Below are 22,388 nucleotides of genomic sequence, written 5' to 3'. Positions count from 1 at the left end.
TCTCTTGTTCTTTAAGAAGCTGTCTCATTATTGCACTGAAGACAAACGGTAATGCAGTCGAGTGAACCTTGATTTCTCACCCCCTCCAGACCCTAATGGACTCTAATGCAAGCTTCCAGGGGGTTCATAAGCCTTGAAAATTAGCCTGCCGATGAATATGGGCCTTTTTTCCCCCCCTTTGAAAAGAAGTAGCGCTTTATAACAGGAACAAAATAAACCCCTGCCGATAGAACGATTATCCTTACACCAGTGAAAGGTTTTTTTTTCCTTCCCCTTTTGAAGAAATGACTCACATAATCTGAAAGCATTCACACAGTGTTCTTATATTACACATGAAATGCCCTCCTTTTTACATGCCTACCCTCTGGATGGCTAATACTTATCCACCTAATCAGGCTTTGCACTTGTGCCAAGACTTACAGAATTTTGTCAGTAATACTGTTACTCCTTCTCTCGTCATGTTGTTGATGCCATTGTCACATTCTACCAGTGAAAGGCCTGTTCTGCCAAGAGTGTCATGGATTTCTAGATAGCTGCTTTAACAGTTGTCACAGTAAAGAAAGCAGAACATGAGAGGGTCACCCAAGACCTCACAAAATGTGTGGCTTTCTGCTATCCTCCTAGTATTAGGATCACTATTACAGAGAAGAGAGTACTGGAGAAATCATAAATTGAGAGAAATACCAGGGGGGCGGCAGGGCAGAGAGTCCATCCTGAAAAACAGCTGTTTGAAAATGAGTCCAAGCCAAAAGGAAAGCGAAATGACCCAAATGGCCCATGGTTGAAGCTGAAAATGGAGGAAGAACAGTTCCACTAGCAGGAGCCATTTTCCCCAGCTACTCAGTCAAGCGCATTGACATGATTCAGGGCATGCTGACTGCGTTCTCTCTCTGTAGCATGATTGTATTGATCACCGCGCATGGCCAGCGCTGCTGCTTGGCTACACAGAAACAAAGAGAATAAAATAATAATAAAATAAGAAGTGCAAGAGAGACAATAATGCTCGAGGAGTGCCTAGACCAGGTTGGAATTTGAAAAGGTCAGGGGTTTATTGAAATCTGGCGATTTGACATTTATGAAGTAATATAGCCCTGCTAAAGAAAATGTCTAGTGCTTTTTAGCAGGAAATAAGTGCAGATCTTCCTGGGAGTCTGCACAAGCTTCCACAGTGAGAACAGACTCCAGACAGAGGCGTGGAAATGTGCAGCCGTGCAAGAGAGCCAGGGGTTTTCAAGGGGAAGAGAGAAAATGAGATAAACTTATTCCGTTTTATCAGAGTTATGAGCTTTCATTAAAGCTCTGTCCCCTAGTGCACGGCAGAAATCAGAAGCTTTCATCATAGCGAAAAAAGACTACCAGTCTGCTCTCCTCCGTTCAGCAGAGACCTATTTCAGGACGCCAAATCCTCCAGCATCGATGAAGCACGTATTAACAGTACGCATTCCTTCAGCCTACTGGAAGCTTTTTAGATTCAACACTAGCCATGCTGGTTTTGTTCAGCCTTAAAGAAAAGAAAGGCAAGACAAAAAAGGAAGAAGGTGCTAAGGAAGAATTGCCATTGTTTCCTCAAAGAATGAATAGTTCAGCATTTTTTTTGTAGTTGTCTGTTCTATAACATTTTTGAAAGAGTTTCTCTCATAACTCACAGGTTCTGTAAAGTAGATACACACTATTGGGCTTTGTTTACACTTAACATGCCAATGTGACCAGTGTATGGATAGTGTTTGTTTCCAAATGAGGACAATATTAAGATTTTGATTGCGAAGGAAATTGCTGTGTCATAGCAGCATACATATTGCACAAAAAACATGAATACAAAAAAAAAAAAAACAGGAATACAATAGTCTGAAATTTATTATGTAAAAAGTTGCAAGTGCTAGATGTGTCTGTATAAATTCCATTTCCTGAAAAGTTGGGAAATTGTGAGGGAATCGCTGATGATCTGCAAATTATTTACACAAAGACAATATTTCTTATGCTGAAACTAGGAAATGTTATTGTTTTTATTAAAAAAATGGTTACAGTTTTTTTAATTTGAAAAAAAGAAAAGTAAAAGCTTTTATTGTATTAAAAAAGTACAGATTCTTATTTTAATTGCCTTTTATGAAATGTCCAAGCTTTTCTGGAATATTCTTGACATCAGTGGCAATGTTATGTTTTTCTGTAGAATGTTCTTGATTTTTGTAGCCTGTGTATTTTGCATGCCGTACATATGTTTACAATCACCAAGGCATTCCTTGGATGTGAAGCATAATTGGTGAAGTCTGAAGCATAATGTAATTGGATTTGTATGCTAATATAACACATTTTGATCATGTGTGTGTGTGGGTAAGTGCAAGATGATCTGCTCTGAGTGTGTATAATTATGGTGCAGTGGTCACATTCACTCACTGGGTCATGTTGCTCTGTCTTAGACAAGACTTGGGACAGATAGCCATGAAGCAACAAGATAAATATTTGAATACTTTTCAGGTAAATCCAGTCAGCATCTAGATACATAAGTTGCATTTGAATAGTCAAGTGTTAACATGCTGTGTCATGACTTGATGATGATCCAAAAACAAACCTGCCCTTGAGGAATGAATTTTATATATATATAATTTTTTTTTTATGTATCTTTGAGGAACGTTGGGTTAGGCACTATGGCCTTCAGCATGACAACAGTAAAGCTGTGCGCTTCTGTGCTTTTCCAGGTGTTTCCAAGACCTGTAAAGAGATGATTGAAATGAAGTGATTCCGTCCCCCAAACCTACATACCTTCATTTCCTCAAAAACCATCTCTCGCGTACCTGCTAGCATGTGAGTAGGGCCACGTTGCCATGGCAACGGTTCCCTCAACAAATGACCTTGCCGCTCTTTCTCATTTTAGCACCTGGTGAAAAGGGATATTCACGCTAATGCCCAGGGTGTCTGAGCGAGGGGGGGAATGGTGTCTGAACAGGCGAGGTGTTTGGGAAGTTTTTTTTGCCTTTTCTACTTATTTATATATATATATATATTCTTTTTTATATAAGCACTCCAGGGAGATATCCCCAGTTTGTCAGAATGCTGCTGGCTGCCTGTTCAGCTAGATGTTGTATCTCAAGTTTACACCTTGAAGATTTCTCCCTTTGGAGTGGGCATGCTAACATCAGGGAACTGGGTTCTTTCTGCGTGGATTCTTCACATGAAAACAAGTCCGCATTTAGTTTCCGTAGCATTTTGCTTGTCTTTTTGTCCTTGGAACTTTTGGTTGCACAGAGTGTGTGAACTGGCCAACACTGTAGGTCAAACATTCAAATGAACTGAGATAATGAGTTACGATAATTGTTTTAAATCGCTACACTTTTGTTCACACAGCCTACGTGGAGCTGGCCCCTATTGGCTTCAGGTACTTCATGTCAGGTATGCAGTGTGCAGGTACGTGCCCCAGTGCAGTTGTATGCATCTGCACTGTTGTTGTCCATGCAGTTGCTGCTCTAACCCTTCGTTAACCCTCCCTTCTGCCCTGTCCACTCTGTTCTTGTGCATTGGCCTCTTTCATAAGTGTGAGTGGTGAAATTTATTGTTCCCCTTTTGTGTGTATACATTTTTTTTCCTACAGAAAACCTCAAAGTTAAATTACCCAAGGGGCTATTAACAAGGTGGTCCTCAACAAGGGTGGCTGTTTGAAAAAGTTCTTATTTAGCTACAGAGCAGTGATAGCTTCATTCTTTCATTCTTTATCTGTAACCGCTTATCCAGTTCAGGGTCATGGTGGGTCCAGAGCCTACCTGGAATCATTGGGCACAAGGCAGGAATACGCCCTGGAGGGGGTGTCAATCCTTCACAGGGAAACCCACACACTCACACATTCATTCACACATTTTTAAGTCACCAATCCACCTACCAACGTGTTTTTTGGACTGTGGGAGGAAATCGGAGCACCCAGAGGAAACCCACACGGACACAGGGAGAACACACCACACTCCTCACAGACAGTCACACAGAGCAGGACTCGAACCCACAACCTCCAGGTCCCTGGAGCTGTGTGACTGCGACACTACCTGCTGCCCCGCACTGATAGTCTGTATCCCAAATCCCTCTGTACTTCATACACTACACAGGTAGTAAAATGCTAGCTTCTACAGCCTCTCAAAGCTTTCCTGACCTACATAGCATACCACACGGGGAGTAAGGAGCCGTTTGTGATTTAAATGAATAAAGTAAAAATCATCAAACATTAGATGATTTCTGTGAAATATCAACAACGATAAATGTATACAAGTTTATGGTACGACAGATCAAATGGATAAATTATAAATATATAGCAGGCTGTATAAAATAGTAGTGTGAATCCCCTGATACACAGTAATCAGCCATAACGTTATGACCACCACTTCTGCAATCATTCTCTCATTGTCCATTCTCATGTCCATTCTCTCAGCTCCATTGTCCATAGAGGAGCACTTTGTAGTTCTACATTTACTAAGCGTATTCCATCTGTTGCTGAGCACACATTGTTTGCCCCCTTTCACCCTGTTGTTTAAAGTCAAAGCCCCCACAGGATGACCACAGAGCAGGTGTGATGTACGTGGTGGATCATTAATAGCGCTGCAGTTACACTGATATGAGGGTGGAGTGCTGCTTGAGGTTTATAAACACTGGGTGCACTATATTAGACACCTCCTTTGTTGGTCCACCATGCAGATGTAAAGTTAGAGACAGTAGCTCATCTGTTGATGCAGTTTGTGTTGGTCATCGTCTAGTCACTCATCAGTGGACAGTGTCCGATCCACTCATACCAGCACAGTGCACACTTAACATTCTACAACCTCAGTGCAATTTAAGTGCTGAGAAACCATACCTCATTTGGGGGTCCTGACCATTTGAAGAATAGGGTGAAAGAGGTCAAACGAAGTATGCTGAGCAACAGGTGGGCTCCATTCTGTAACTGTAGAACTGCAAAGTGGTCCTGTGTGGTGAGTGGAGCTGAGAAAAGGGACAGTAAGTGGAGAAACAAGAAAGTAGTTATAATGTATAATGTAATGTAAAGGCAGACTGATGTGTTTAATTAAGATATGGCAGGAAATGTAAATTGAAACAACTGCTAAAGAAATAAATGCATGAATGGAGAAACGTTCATTTTAATAACCATACAAATGATATTCAATGGAAAAAAGTGTGTAGGTAGATAATGAATGAACATGTGTATATATGTATATTATACTCTGAATAACTCACCATTAAAATGTAACTCATTCATATAAAATGTACTTCATTTTGACGTACTTAACCAGCTTGTTTTATGTAGCTCAAATGTACTGAAATATTTTCTTTCAGAAACAACCTCGTCCTTTTTGTGTGATTTTGATTTTTATGCGTTTCTGTTATTCCCTCGGTTTTATGTGATTCATTCTTACTTTGCACAGCCTTTGGGGAAAGTAAATGCACATACACTGTGTATTTTTATTAGCATGCATTTAATCACCATTTATACAGAGTTTGAGTTTGATCACTGTTCTTTAGTGTGTGCCCAGTGCTAATGGGTAAAGGTATATACCAACCAGCTGGTTCCCTAAAAGTAAGGTAATCAGATGCACTGGGAGTGTTGCCGGTTCATCATCTTCTCAACAGGATTTCTGATGATTGAATTTAGACTGCAGTTATGTTTGTTTCCTATTCCCATTCAAAGTTCTTCAAAATCTTTAAAATGGTACATGGATGAAGGATGATCTTTGCGACTTATTTCCAGCTAGCACATCAATCAGATATAAATCTGATGTTTAGTAAAACCTGTTTCACAGCAACAAACTACACCTCACACAATGCAGACTTCAGTTCCTGTATAGATACAGATACAGGATGTCTGGTTTCTTTGCTGATAGATGCTGGATGTTCAGTTCCTGTTCTGATGCATACTGTGTGTTTGGTCCCTATGCTGATAGATAGGAACTGGGTATTTACATTTTTCTACTACACTTATCTATGTTACTCAGTAATTAATATATATATAATGTGTAATATAATGCTTTTACTGAAGTATGGGTTTACTCTACATCCTCTTTGTCAGTCTGCGCTGCTTTGAAGTTTTGCATATTCCTAATATAACATTTAAATTACAAATCAATTAAAAGTACAAATCATGACTGGTTTCTTAGTGTTATGAAGTGGTTCATGTGTGTTTTATAACTGTGATTCTGCTCCCTTGATCGATACCAAACCAGATGATTGTGTCACATTTTAATACACAGTTTACTCAAAATAAGTTTTAAAAATAAACAAACAAACAAAGACTTGTGATATTTGTGAGCTAGTCATCAAACCAAAGAAAATAGGCTGTTTGTTTTTAACACACTCCCTGTGTCTGTGGCTCCCCTATTCACCATTCCCTATATTATTCACTATATAGTGCACTATTAAAGGGAACTTATTTCAGGAGCGTGGTTAACGATTTCAGGCACTACCTCATGCAGGTTTTTACCGAACAATGGTAGGGGTTATGGGTAATCTGCTATCTGCTAGTGTACATAAGTTGTACACTACTTTTTTGCAGTGCACTGTGGGATTGTTTAAGTGCACTGAAAATACTCCACTATGTTTTCGGACACTATTACAAAATTATGGAATGCCAATATAGTGCACTACATAGTGAATGGGGCACAGTTTCGGACACAGAGACTGTTCTCTCACTGTGGGCTCAGTGTTGCATCTTGCGAAATCACTTCCTGTGGTGCTTTTGGTTCTTATTGCATTCAAACTTGAAATGAACCACACCAGCATGTGTTTAGCAACAAACCGAGCCCCACCTGCTCAGGCCATTTGGGCCAACTGGTCTGGTGCACATCACAGATAGAAAGAAAGCATTCACACTTACTCTAACTAACCACATTAACAGGGCACTGATTATTTGAACCATTTAAATTGAACCAAAACTTACAAGTATGAACACATTCCTAAGTTGCAGTGCAGCTCGCAGGAAATGACACTATAGATAAATAAGCTTGGTTTATGTGGTTTTGTGTTCCTTCTTTTGTTGTTTGTTTTGACAGGAGCATAATTAGTGTTTTTAAATTCAACAAATAAGCAGAAATTGTGAATTAAAATATGCAAAAGCACGTTCTTTGTAGAGCTTGTGTACGTGTTGCACTTGTTTTATAAATATATTATTTCTTTCCTTTCCTATACCCATAAATAATCATAATAAATTCTATGCTTTGTACTAGAACATTGCCTTGGGTGCTCATTAGTGTTATTTATTTATTTATTTTAATCACCTTTCTTGTTTTGGAGGTGGGTGCTTTATTGCCACATGTTTCTTTTTTAATTATTAATTCATTGATGATACTTTTAGAACAGCCCAAATCAAGGAATAATAGTTTACATCAGCTGTGCTTATGTAGACATAGGAAAGCCCCACGGAATGGAGTCTGGTTTGAGTCCCAGCTGTGTTACGTGCATCTATAGCCAAGTCTCCCAGAGGGCACAGTTGGCTGTGGTATCTAAAGCGCCCCTGTTGAGCAGTTTAGCACAGTCGGGCATGCCAGAGCTAATCGCTGTTCTGTGCCCACTTTCAGGCTTTAGCGACAGTAGGTTTGTCATGATTAAACACTATTTGTTTATCACAGAGTTGTTGGATTTGGAGGAGAACTGAAGTTGGAAAGCAGAATCATAAACAGGTTATACTTCTCCAAACATCAGGCAGTAGGCTGAATGCTCCAGGTCTGGCTTAGCCTTTTTCTGTTCCGAATGCTGCAGATCTGGCTTTGCCTTGCAGACACAGTAGCTATTGGACAAGAAAGATGGTGGTATGCTGCATAACAGCCGTTTATTGTCAGCTTCTTTATTTGAATGATATGACCTTTTTAAGTTTATTTGTTTGTCAATTGCTTGGTGTACAGATGGGTAGAGTAACTGAAAATTAATATTTCATTTGATCTTCTTTACCATATTAACAGGTTTTACCTTGCGTGTAGAAATGTTTGGACACTGTTTTGTTACTTGACGAACAAAGTAGCAGTTCAAAAGCATTATTATCATCATCATCTTTTCCACTTATCCATTTCTGGGAGATATAATCCCTCCAGCATGTCCTGGGTCTACCCCAGGGCCCAGTTGGACCTGTCTGGTATACCTCCAGTGGGAGGCGTCCAGGAGGCATCCTTATCACTGAGCTCCTCATCTGATCATGTAGATTACGCCCAGCAACCCATAGGAGAAAGCTCATTTCAGCCGCTTGTATCCACAATCTCGTTCTTTTGGTCATTACCCAGAGCTCATGACCATAGGTGAGTGTGGGAATGTAGACTGACCGATAAATTGAGAGCTTTGCTTTATGGCTCAGCTCTCTCTTCACTATGATGGTCCATGATGGATATGCTTTCTCCAAATCCCCAAAGCATGTGTAGAGTGGAGTAGCGAGCTCCCACGCCCCCTCCAACACCTGTGAAAAATAAAGAGTTGGTCTATAATTCCGCGGCTAGGACGAAATACGCATTTTTCCTCAAATCGTAGATTTTACTATCGGATGGATTCTCCTTTCCAGCACCATGGCATAGACTTTCCCAGGGAGGCTGAGAAGTGTGATGCCATGATAATTGGCACATTTTCTCTGGTCCGCTTTTTTTAAAAATAGGAACCACCACCCCCAATTGTCAATCCAAAGGCACCGTTCCTGAGGTCCATGCAATATTGTAGAGCACTGTCATTCAAGACAACCCCACAGTATCAAGTGCCTTCAGTAACTCTGGACGAACCTCATCCACTCCTGGGGCTTTGCCAATGCAAAGCTTTTTTACCACCTCAGTGACTTCAGCCAAGGAAACAGAATCTGACACCCCAGACACTTCTGGCCCTACCTCCTGTCCAGGAGGCATGTCTCTCTGGGTTAAAGAGTTCCTCAAAGTGCTCCTTCCAGCACCCAACAATACACTCAGTCGAGTTCAGAGTTTCCTTACTGAGCACAGGTTGGACAGTGAGCTGTCGGAGTGTTTTCCAGTGTTTTCCTTTGAGGCCACCCAGTGTCCACCAACAGGCTCTTGGGTTGCCACCATAACAGGCACAGACAAGATTCTGACCACAGCTATATGCAGCTGCTTCCACAATAAAAGTACAGAACAGGTTCCATTCAGACTCCATTCCTACTACCTCCTCTGGAACATGTGAGAAGTTCTCTCGGAGGTGAGTGTTGAAATTCATCTGTACAGAGTCTTCTGCCAGCTTTTTTCCAGCACACCCTCATATACGTTTGGGCTCACCAGGTCTGTACACTTATGAGTCACCTTATGTTCAAACATGGAATTTGTTATGGACAAACCATGACTAGCAAAGAAGTCCAATATCATCACGTCACTCGGGTTCAGATCAGGAGACCATTCCTCCCAATCATTTCTCTCCAGGCTTCCCAGTCATAGTTAAAGTAAGCATTGAAATCCCAATCAAAGTTTGGTTCCAGAGCCCACACTGTGTGTAGAGTTGAGCCCAACCATATCTAGCTGGTTATCTCTCAACCTACCGCACCAACTCCGGCTCCTTCCCCCCCAATGTGGTTACATCCCATGTGCCAGGAACCAGTTTCCGCTGCCAAGCTCCATGACGCCAGGGGCCCCTTTGCCCCAACTCTGCACCCAATGGACATTGCACCACACCCCTACTCTGTATCTTGCGGGGGTTAAACCCACATGATCTACCCATGTTGCCTTTTTGAGCTGAGCACGGCCGGGTCACGTAGGCTGCCTGGCTCCAGGGGTAGGTCCCGGTATCCCTCTCCCAGGCAGGGTACACTTAGTTTTAAATGTTGTACTCATAGGGATGCTTTTTGGATCGTGTTTGTCTGGACCTTCAGTTCAGACCTTTTCGCTATGGGAGACCTTACTGGGAGCTAACAACTCCTGACGACATAGCCCTGGAGGTCATTAGACCACACAAGCCCTTCCACCATGACAAGGCCCAGATTCAGAAAGGGAGTTCAAAAACAGTGCTGAATAACATAGAACAGCAGTTCTTAATTCATCCAGCAACTATGAGCAGAGAATCTGAAGTTAGTACGACTTTACTTTTCTCTTTTGGATGCTTTCTGTGATTCATAGTAATGTTTTGGTAATGAGCGTTTTTTAGAAGCTTGTCAGTGTGTGATTTTAATCGTAAGCAGAGTTTTTAGATTATGCATTCTGAGCATAGTGTTTTATACTGATGCTGTTATTTGTAGTTGTGATTATTTAACTGCACATCAGTCATTTTTCATATTGTTAAACTATTGCCATCAATTTGTTATGCACTTGTCTCAAACGTGAGATTGTTCATAGAGATACAGCAAAGATTAAACTGATCTATATCAAACATTTGTGCAATTGCAGCATTCATATTTTATAATCAAATTTGACTGGACTCAAGTTTGATGGACAAAGGTCACCAATATAAAATGATGTAATGAACAGTGACTCTAATAGTTTGATTGTTAGTGTGTGTGCAGTGTATGTAAACATTTTATAAATTCTAGCTGATGTGCTGTTTCAGGGAGCTTCACTCTGGCCGAGCTGGGTGTGTGTGAGCGTCCTCAGCAACAGAGTGTGTACTGCTCTGACCTGAGTCTTGTCCAGCGTGGTTACTCTCTGAGCACCGCATCTGACGCTGACTCGGACCCTGAGGCTGCGATGACCCCGGAGCGAGCAGTCCAGCTGTGGAGTGGCCAGGGCCTGAAGTCCTGCCGCAGCTCCGGTCTGTCTAGCCCTGACCACTCAGCATTGACTCTCACCGACTCGGAGAACGAGCACAAGACAGACGACGAGTCAGGTAAGGAAGCTGATGAGTCAGATTAGGGTGTGAATGGAAAGTGGGGGTTGAAATAAAGGTGATAGTGTTTGTGTGAGAGAGCAGTGAAACAGGTAGTGATTGATGGAAAGAACAATGACAGATAGGGATAATCATAGCGCACTGAATTCAGATCTATCATTTGTGATGCATTTGTATCGTTTTTTCTAAAAACCCACCTTAGCCCAATTGCCTGGCAACCAGAATTTATGTTAAAAAACCTTTTCTTGGGTTTTTATTTTGGGGTTCTAATCAGATGAAGCCTCAACTATCCATAGTATATGGGGATTCATGCAGTACATACAGATTTGCTACCCTAAAATATACTCATATTTTTTAAAAGTTGATTAAAATTCCAAATGCATAGAATTTAAAATATGTTTCTGCGTCAGTGTGACTCAGAGTGAATTAAAGAGATGAAGAAGGCAACATCTTACTATTTGGATCTGTTACACTGCATGACCACAATTTGTGGAAAAGTTACTTGAAAGCTCACATCTTGTTGACGAAGATTTTCAATCTGTGCACACAGCAGAAAAATGTGAAATCAAATAGGATGCCGTAGAGCATGAGTTCTTCATGTTCAATGCCAAGTGTTGACAAAAGCATTATAAATTCCCTCAGCATTTTCTGAAAAGATGGAGATCCATGCAGTACCCGGGATGAGCTGGAATTCTCAGTGCCCAGCATCTTTGCACCCCCATCACTGGGCAATGAAGCAGTGGAACTTTGTTCTTTAGAATGATGGAGTGCTTATATCCTGCTCTGGCACAGATTGTAGGTGATGGCTTTTATAGGTGGTTTTATGGGTGGAAACCTCAGGTAGCGATATTAGTTTTCAAAATGTGTGCAGGAACCAGAGTTTTTTTTTTTTTTTTAAACACACCTCAAGTCGAGCTTGTGGCCCATTCAGCCAATAGGAAGTGGTGGTGATTCAAGGCCCACCCTCCCAGTCTCCATGGTAGCACACTGCAGGAGTCTGTCAGTTCACAGCAGTGTTTTAGTCCTGAGGAAAAAGTGGATATGCTATAAATCTGAGCTACATATACAGACAGAGGGAAAGGGAGAGAGAGATCTGTCATTTATTTTATGCTTCCAGGTTATTGTGCACTGGAGTATACTTGTTCTTGCACGGGTATGGGTGTGTTGCCATGGCTCGTAGTCAGTCTTATCCATGAACTCTCATAAACCCTGGCTCAATTTCTGTATGGGCGCAATGAATTTTGTATTTATGAAAAACAGGTTTCTTGATGTAAAATATACTAGAGCTTTAATAATCCCAATATAAAATTCTTCAAGCAAGCATGTTTAAGTGAACAAAACCGTGAGTGTAATGGACATCAGGTCTTATTGTGAAAACTCTAGGTCTAAAGCTAGTGTTAGCTGATATTAGATGCCAATTAGAAGCCATCCATCCATTATCTGTAACCGCTTATCCAATTTAGGGTCGCAGGGGGTCCAGAGCCTACCTGGAATCATTGGGCGCAAGGCGGGAATACACCCTGGAGGGGACGCCAGTCCTTCACAGGGCAACACAGACACACACACATTCACTCACACCTACGGACACTTTCGAGTCGCCAATCCACCTGCAACGTGTGTTTTTGGACTGTGGGAGGAAACCGGAGCACCCGGAGGAAACCCACGCGGACACGGGGAGAACACACCAACTCCTCACAGACAGTCACCCGGAGCTGGAATCGAACCCACAACCTCCAGGCCCCTGGAGCTGTGTGACTGCGACACTACCTGCTGCGCCACCGTGCCGCCCCAATTAGAAGCCAATTAGTATTAGTAATAATCAAATTCTGTTCATGAAATTACCCTGTGATGAATATTTTTCTACTCTGAGTTGTATAGAGTAGATGTAGAATATGATCCTGAAATATAAAAGTAGGAGAATGCATAAACTCATTATTTACAATCTGTAAATTGAGAAGATCCAGTACAAATAAGGTCTGGTGAAATCGGTTGATATATAGTGGATAATAAAATTAATCGGCTGTAGTTTTCTTATTTGAATTTACTGTATGTAATTAAAAATGACAAACTTCAAACCTGTTACCATCAGAAGCATTTTTACTGAATTGTTCTCAGATACTGATGGATTTGATGAGCTGAGCTTAGTTAGAGCTGCAGTCTTGATAATTTACTCTGGAGTCTTTGAAGTCATGAAGTTCTTCCACATTCGGTGCTTGTTATCACATGAATGAAATTAAAAAGAACATACTGCACCTGCTACACATTTTCCTTGATTAATTCAACAGCGGCATTTGGTTAACGCTGCCACTCTGATTACTGAGAACTGAACTGTAGAGCTTGATGTTATGGTAAGTTCCAACAAGCTGTTATTTTGAAACAGTAATCCAAGTTTATGAAAATCAAATGCCCACGGAGATGTGATGTGATAGATTTGAGTCTTCTTTGCTCTTTTGATCTTCTTATCGCCTTCTGATCTGCTTTGATCCCTCTAGCATGACTGCTGCTGCCTTGGGAATATGCCGGTATATTTCCAATGTTCAATAACATCAGTATGACAGCAATACAGAGTTTCATGTAATATAGGGACATTCCTGATGACAAGTAGTGGGCAAACCATAATGCATCTGTAAAACATATAATTTTATTCACTCTAACTTAACCAGCAGAGAGGAAAACAAAGTACCTTTAATCCAACCTCAAGCAAAGTATAGTTTTTTGCATGAAATATGAATTCAGTAAAATATCGTGGTTAAAAGTACAACAGTAGCAGGTCAACAAAAAAAATTAAAACGACTAAGTGCTGAAAAAGAGCTAAAACTTATATACATTCAGCACTGAAACTGATGATGGTACAGCTCTGTTACTCTATTTTTTTGGATCCTTTTGAGCAATTATTAAAAGATAACTAATCACTAACAACACAGCAGAGTGAAATTACTTGCAAAAATGAAATTACTAAAATGGTAGCTGAATAATAATTATTAAAAATGTGAATGACAGACATGTACATTCCTAATATTCTGAACATACTCAAGTACTAGTTTAACTGTCATCAATTGATAACTCCAGGAAAGTACACACCTAAATAGACTGAGGAAGTATAATTAGTTCCTACCCACCCCTAAACCTGTGTCTTTTACTTTGCTGCCCTGAACAGCATGTTCTGTAAAGATTAGATCATTCTTTTCATTCTTCCACTGATTTGCATGTTATAGTTTTCTCCTCATGTCATTGCACCCACCTCAGCTTCGGAGAGTGTTGTTAATTAACTCGTTTGTTGCATCAGGTATGTTTGGAGGAGAGGAATCTCTCAAATGTGCATTGAAGTGGCCCACCAGGACTAGGATAGAGAACCACTGACCTACATCAAGAACCACATTAATTGCAGGTCTTTCTGGATAGGAGTGTTTGCTAAATGCTGTAAGTGTAATTTAGTTTTTACTTAAGCCTGATAGCTTCAGTGCAGAACCACAGAACCAAACTTCAGACACCAAACAAGACTTAGTTGAACGACTTTATTTGATTTTTAATGAGAAAATTGTGTAAATTAGATCATTTTGCCAGGTTGTTGCTTTAAGGCAGTAAGCATTACATGACATGTAGTCCGTGTAAATAAGTCATATTCAGTACAGACATTTTGCTTAGCATTATAAGGAACAGCTGTGCAGTCTGCACATTAGTGTAAACGAGAACATTAGTGCTAAAGAACAGCTGTGCAGACAAATCCTACTGTGCAGAGTGTATCTTTGGGGCAACAGTTGCACTTCATAGCGACTGTGATGAGTGAAAAGGGGGAAAAAATGATTTAGTCACCTTTGGATTGTTTGCTGAGGGCGGGATAGTGGTGTTGTTGAAGCACACATGAGGTTTCGACTGGGGAATCAAAGAAGTGGCACTTTTACGAATGTTGGATGTAGAGTTGAGTGTAGGATATGGAGCCACCAGAGTGAGTTTAAAAAAGCATGAAGAGGCTATATATATAATTTTTTTAAATTGCTCTTAACTTCATACTGTCTAATTCCACTCCAAAGTCAACTAGCCATCCATTTGCCTAATTGCATCATTGGTTACACTTTACAATAACATTTATCTAAAAAAATGTAAGTGTTAATATAATATATAAAAGAACCATACCAGAACTCTTTTAAACATGGCTGCGATCATAAATCGATTAATTCAGGGACAACACAGTAATTAGATTCTTTATCTCACACAAGTGGGATTCTATAGAAAGTGTATTAAAGCAATACTTGAAAACATTTATTTGCTTATTTTGTGGTGGTAAGAAGCACTTTGTCTTTTTAGTATTAATGTTGTGTTTATTGGTATTCTACAACCACTTTGTGTTAAGAAATCTTTGCTTAATTTACACCAGGGGCCATATCCCATGTTTTGACAAAAAAAATCCCATGCGGACCCATAACTGATGTCACCAACTGTGTTAACTACTTATTGCAACCCTCCTGATTAGTGAACAACTGTGGCTTTGCTTTGTGTTTGTAATTTGTAGCTATTGTGAGGAATGCTGCCATTTGGATTTACTGTTATGTCTTTGCTGGGGTGATTGCGATAACGGTTAGTTGTAAACTTAGTGTGCATTCATGCTGGGGAAAGTTGTGCTGTTGACTCCCTCCGAGGAATCATTTACATTGTTCTCCCATCCAATCTTCAGACGTCTGCACTAGAGCCCTTTCTTATTTGTCAGAGCCACACATATCATCTCTCTTTTCTTTCTTTCTCCCTTTCTGTTTTATTCTTATCCTACTCTGTTTCTCTGTGAAAAAGACCTAGTAGGTCAGACTTCTCAGAAGACCACATGTCTGTGGCCTATTTAACGTGCCTGCTTTTGCTTTTAGGTGAATCCTCTGCGTGTGTATGTGTGTGCATGTGTATGTGTATGCATTTGTGTAGATTGAATTAAATGTGAGCACAGCATGACTCCAGCCACTAATGGATTCTCACCATGGGAGCTAATTAATAAGGACAGTGAAGCAAGAGGGGGATTTGATCAAGAAAACACTGTGAGACTAGCCGTGGCGTACCCATGCCATTGTTTCTAGCGTGTGTATTTGCAGGCCAATGAGTGTATGACTTCATGATACAATAAAAAAATCCAGCACCTTGAGGCCACATTGGCACTCATTACCTCTCTCTTACTTTAATTGTGGTTCATGGGTCATCTAACAGTCAGAGCACAATAAGGCACCGAAAATTCACAAAACAAACCACTGACAACTAGCACACTGCCTTCATCACTGTTGGCATCTGATGCCTCTGTGCTCCTCGTCTTCCTGTCTTCCTATAGTCTACCGAGACTTCTACTGCTGTTGCTTATACATAGTTCATGTCATTGTCAAAGCCGAGCAGTGGAGTGATTAGAGAAGGGGGGGCAAGAACACTCATTAAAATGCCAGTGCAGCTGTGTTTGGTATTCAGACTTTTTCAAGTCCTTAAATTCAGTGCGCTGTCAGACCATTGCTGAACAGAGCCAGCAGACAGAGCAGAGTCATTATACATGCTGAGGACTTAAGCTTCATTAAAACTTCTAAAACATTGAAGCTCTTTAAGAGGAGGTAGGTATTTTGCTTACAAGCTGTAAAAATGCGGCATGTTAGTCTTAATTTTCCAAATGGCTCTTCCATTATACTGTATAATTACATAATGCGGTCACAGGCAAATGAAAGTGTTTGATTTAGCTTGTGAGATTTGCAGTTGGGTTCATTCAGAGTATGTACAGAAAGTTAGGAAAGTTTATTTAGAAAAGAATTGTTGAAGACTACTTTTTTTTTCCTAAACTTTCAATCCTCTCAACATTTGTGTGTATGTATTGTGAAGTAGAAGCATTGGTGTGTGTGTGTGTGTGTGTATATTCCAAGTCACTGCAAAGGAAAAACATCACCCATGAGGTTTGAAACATGAAGTACAAGTTCTTGTTTTTCATATGATCATTATAAAATCATTTTGACTGGTTCATTTTTGGTCGTTCCTATGGAGACCATAACTGGATAGCAGTGTTCAATTCGCCAACCAGCAGTCAGTCAGAGGAATGCCAATATGATTTCAGGTAAAAAAAAATAGACAGTCTGGGAATAAAACTCCTCTGGGTTTTCATTCTAATAAATAAAGTAGTGAGTAAAAAATATTCATCTGTTTGAAGTGTTCAGAGCAAACATTCAGAAGCTCATTTGAAGAATCAGCTACCATCATAGACGTGAAACTTTAATATCCAGTGATTTAAAATTGTGATTAACGAAAGTATGGTTTCCATAATTTTGTTGCTGTTTTTAAAGCAGCTGTCCTGAGCTGAAACTTTAACAACAGTTTTACAGTAGGTCAGGAGAGGCTTGTCAGAATTTTGTAAATAGTTATTTTTCATGTACAAGTGTTCTCTATTACAGGTCGCAAGTCTGGACACATTTTATTGAATATTCACAGCAAATTCATGAAAACAAATGCACTTTTTTTTTCTATAATTACAGATGGTTGTTCTGCATACATTGTTTTCCCCTCTTTAACTCTTCTTCAATGATCATCCTAAAGGACCAGACACAGCAGTGCTGCTTGAGTTTTTAAATAGTGTGTCCACTCTGAGACACACCTACTTCGTTGGTTTGTGTTTGTCGTCCTTGAGTCCTTCATCAGTGGACAATAAACACTGTTCACAGGATGCTGTTGGTTTCTGGTGGGTCCTCTGGGGTCATGGCCATTTGAGAAACAGTATGAAAGGGGGCAAACAAAGTATGTAAAGTATCATCTGAACTCCTCTGTAAGTGTAGAAGTACAAAGTGCTCCTGTATGGTCAGTGGAGCTGAGAGACCCAACAGTGAGTGCAGAAACACAGATGTGGTTGTAAAAATCTGATATGTGTACAATAAACATACCATAATAGTTACATCCACTCCACTTGACACTGTAATACAGTGGTCACCGACCTTTTTAACATACAAGATCACCCTTTGAAATCTGAACAAAAAATGATCAAAGTTTACCTTAGCTTACCGAACATGAAACCTGTGTGACCGCAGCTTTGTGTCCCTGCTTAAGTAGATCGCGATCCACTGTGGATATAGAATGACGCAGCTATAGTAACGTAAAGGACATTACTGAAGATTATCGACTTGCATGACCTTGGAGATTGACCTGTCGCGATCGACTGGTTGGCGACCACTGCTGTAAGGTTTAGTCTAATGATGAACGTTAAAGTAGTTGTCAGTTTGGGAATCTGTTGTCAAATGACAAGGTTTATACTTATTAAAAGTTGTAACACACCACGAAAAAAAAAATAAAATAAAAAAAATAAATAAAATAGAATATTCAATCAAAATGTGTCATTTGAGCAGGGGCACCTAAATCTCAGCAAAGAACTGTAGGTATAGAATTTGTTCAGAAATAACAGTGAATACCTAAAAGCTGTGATGTCCTTGACCACCAGCGTAGGAAATTTAATGAGGGCAGTGTTGCTTTGGTGGGTTGAAAGTGTGGACTGGGTTGAAAATGTGTGTGTGTGGGGGGAATGAATCAGTGAGGTTCTTTCTCTGAAATATTCCAAAATCAACACTTATTCTGGCTCCTGCCATTAACAGCTCAGGTTGCCATAGGTTACCATGCTTGGCTGCCTGTTGTAGTGCTTGTAGTTGCCTTTGCTGATTGGCAGCCTTTCTATGCATCTCATCAATTGCTCATCATTTAGTTTGCTCTTGTCTACTGTATTATCTTTCTCTCCATACATTTCATAGTTTGTAGTTATTAATCACTCAAGTGTTTCAGTATTTTGGAACATCACTTTATTTCAACAAGAACCTTATCTTCATTATTTGCATGGTCATAGGTTAAATTAACGCAGCGTTCTAAATAAGGATGACATTTTTATGAGTCTTTAATGAAAATGATGAATAATGACTACAGAGCATGAGCTGAGTTAGGGGCACCAGCAAGACAAATTAAAAGAAAAGTTTACAAGATGAGATGGTGATATGAATAGGCTGGTGATATGATGATATAGGGTTGGTAATATGCTGTAATATTGTGATATTTGCTGTGATATTTACCTGCTTAATTTAGCTTGTGACGCACAAGGCTGCATGAGAAAGAGGCAGTGAGGCAGTAATGGGTGATATTGCTAGCTAGAGGCTGATAACAGCAGTATGACACTGTATAAATATGTATGAATATATATAAAGGTCACAGTACCTAAACAGTTTACTCAACCTGAAGCATCAGATCAGGTTTTAATTAACTGTGGGATATGTCTTATGACTTATAGATTTTTGGAATTTGTTTTAAACATCTCTCTATTCTATAACACACAGGTGTATTGTGGTAGTTTAAACTGCCAAAAGCAATGTTTTTACAAGTGTGGAACTGGTGGAACAGAAATAAAGACTTTACAAGTATAATAGGCAAACATTTTCTCTGTAAATCCTATGATCACAGTTTTTGTAATGGACTGTTTCTCAACCTATTACTTTAGTAGCTATTTCTGCAGCCACATCACAGCTATGATGTCACTGTCTCCAGTTTCATTGCTTAATCATTTCCCACTCACGCGAATGTATATTTAATGTCAGTTTCTCAAAAGAACTATGTGTAATGCAAGATTCCTGTTTGCTGTTTACAGGCTTTCCTGACTGACGCTGTGATCTCTTTAGCTGGAATACGCTAGACTTAAAAATTGGGGGATACCCTGAGAGTTGCTGAAGGTGAAACCATTGTGGATATTGCCATCCAACTGTACACGCACAGCATGTATAATCTTCATAGAAATGCTTAAAATGAAATCGGACACTCTCAACATGAGCCTGGGGCAACATGCACACAATGTATCAGCACACAATCAGTTAATTTATATAGTTCTGTTTTTTAGTAGTGGGAAATGTATTTAGATGTCAACAGGTTGTTTAAGGGGAGCCCCTTGATACAAAACCAAATGGCAGTAGGCTCTAGTTTTATTTGTATTCTAGACAGGCTGTTTTGCTCTGCAGCAGTCTGTTTGCCCAGGTTGAATTTATGCACATCATCAAACAGGCATTGCTTATTTACATCTAAAAAAAATATTGTTGGAGTCAATAATTTTTTTTTAACCAAGGAAAAAGAAGTTATGCATTTTGAAACATTTAATATATGTATTCACATGTCTCGTTTATTCTCAAGCAATTGTTAATGATTGTATTTTGCAGCATTGCAGAGGAAAAATATGGACCAATATGTTTTGAAGCTGTATTGCCCTGAAATTATTTTATCATGCTTTCTTCAGCCTTCAGTTTTCCAATGTAGGAACAAGAGCAGCAGTATAATAGCAGACACAATCACCAGTTTATTAGAGTTGTATTATGTGAAGAGGCTTCACCGATTCGGCAGACTCATTGAATGGGATTAATCATAACAAGCAGAAAGTCATTTAACCATTATATATTCTGTCTTTATCTGTCATGTATTTGGATAAGTCATGTCTTCAGTGGTGTCTTGACTAATATCTCAAAATGCCTTCAGGCGTGTTTTTTCAAAAATTAGAGGACATCTCATGACAAATTTTAATGACTTGTTTTTGACAGTACATTTTTGCCATTTTGTAAACCAGCCTAAAAGAACCAAGTCTAAAAGATTAGGTTTGATGATCAGCTATAAATTTTAAGACCAAGGCTATATTACCAAGCTGAAATGACTACATTTATATCTGAATTGAAAATTGAGGCTTATAATGTAAACCTAGCCCAAGTAAATAATAATAAAGCAAAAGCTGTTCTAGAAAGAGAAAGACAAATATTAATAAAACACAATTATTAACAAAACACAAGCTGTTCTAGAAAGAGACAATTATTATGAAGTCATGTCATCATTCTGCCTCTTGTCTCAACCATAATATAATTACTGCAATTTCTGAACAGCAGAAATTATTGGAATTTTCTGAAAACTCTACCATTGCACCCTATGCTTAACAGAACTCTTTAAAACCAATATAACTTGCAGTTTTTCTAGAATGTGGTGACTAAGCTTTTAACAGGAACCAGGAAATGGAAAGCATTAAGCCTGTTTTGGGTTCCCATTCTTGGTTACCCATGAATCACAGGATTGATTTGAAGGTTTTTAGGTAACGAAAAGACTTCCAAACATTGTAAAGTGAGAACCAAGATGAGGATATTGCTCTGTCTCTGCTCCTTAGGTTAGTAATATTGACTTATTTTTGATGTAGATGGAACTGACTAGTAAACACAAGCATACAGACGAGTTTCTGTGGTAATTCAAACAGTGAGTAAAACTTAGACAAGTTAAACATCAGCCTCGTACAAGCAACAGTCGTTGTCCCCCTCTCCAACATACCTTCTAACCTTAAAAGACATGGAGTAAACAAACCAAACAGAGTTTTTCCACAATCAAAGACATTGCCTGTAAGTTCTATGGCTGAGAATATTTAAATATTTTACTTTAATTTTTAATTTTTTATAAAGTTTTTTTATGCCTGTATCTTTGTTATTGTATTATTTTTAATTATTATTATACAGCAATTTTTTCAAGCTGCTGTGGTCTTTTTAACTGTGTTTCGGAATAAAAATGAACTTGACTTGAAAAATGTTTGTCCCACAGACATTTTTCCTCTGAATGTCACTGGGTCCTCTGGATCATGAGGTCAGTAAGAAGTCAAACTATATGATTATCACTCAAGTGAAGTCAAGTGGCTTTTTATTGCCATTTCAACCATATACAATGTACAGTACACAGTTAAACAAAAAAAATGTTCCTCCAGGACCAAGGAGCTACATAAGACTCACCTACACAAAATGTCATAAAATGCACAAGTACAATCACAATAAATACTAGGGAGGAGAGGCAATGTGGTTTGACCAGTCACAGGTCACAGTGGGAGTAATGTAAGTTCAGTATAATATTTGAAATGTAAGCACTGTAGGTAGGAAAGTAAGGGAAACATGATACACTAATGGCATAGCAGTTGCTTGTCAGTTCAACAGTCTTACTTTAGCAGCAAGTAAAAATTTATGAAAAAGTTCAGTATTCATCAGGGTGTGTGCTCAATCAGTTCTCTGGTTGTTGAGAAGTTTGATATCTTGGGGGAAGATGATGTTGCACAGTGTGGATGTGGTACAATTCTCAAATCAGGCAGTGATGCAGCTTCTCAGGATCTCCTCAGCGGAGCCATCAAGGGTCAGTGGAGAGTTATGACACTTTGTTCTTTTGACATAACCATCTCTTTAGTTTTGTCCAAGTGCAGTATAGGTGAATATTGCTGTCATAGATGGAAATGGTTATAGATTTCAACCAGTAACATTGTTTCTGCCACTGTTCTCCTCATTTTCATTGATTGAGAAGAACTAATAGAAGTGGAGATATAAAAAGCACAGAATTGTAAACACAGTATGATTTGTGAACACATCGCAAATAATATGAACATAATATTCCATTCCAAACTGGACTCAGCCTCATTTGTTTGCGATTAGTTAATTCACCACATAACTCACCTCTGTCACATTGTACAGCTCATTTTTAGGTCACTGGAAAGAAGCTTGCTGTGCAGATAAATTATTTTTGAGCACCTTCCTTTTCTCTGCTCATACCATTCCATGTAGAGTGGCATAATTTGTGTTTTGGTGGTGTGATGCTTTCAATATTGCTTTTCTTCATAACGG

At 39.4% G+C, this 22,388-nt stretch overlaps 1 protein-coding gene across 1 annotated transcript in view; it reads left to right on the top strand.

Moving 5' to 3' along the window:
- Positions 1-22,388, top strand: part of LOC136668015 (teneurin-2-like) — a 181,294-nt gene that overhangs the window by 78,642 nt on the left and 80,264 nt on the right. Inside the window, exon 3 of the mRNA XM_066645261.1 lies at positions 10,474-10,749. Within this exon, the coding sequence (XP_066501358.1) occupies positions 10,474-10,749 (276 nt within the window). The remainder of the gene's footprint in view (positions 1-10,473; positions 10,750-22,388) is intronic.

The sequence above is a fragment of the Hoplias malabaricus genome, chromosome 15 (assembly GCF_029633855.1).
Source record: "Hoplias malabaricus isolate fHopMal1 chromosome 15, fHopMal1.hap1, whole genome shotgun sequence".
NCBI classification, from domain to species: domain Eukaryota; kingdom Metazoa; phylum Chordata; class Actinopteri; order Characiformes; family Erythrinidae; genus Hoplias; species Hoplias malabaricus.
This window is presented reverse-complemented; position numbering and strand designations above follow the sequence as displayed.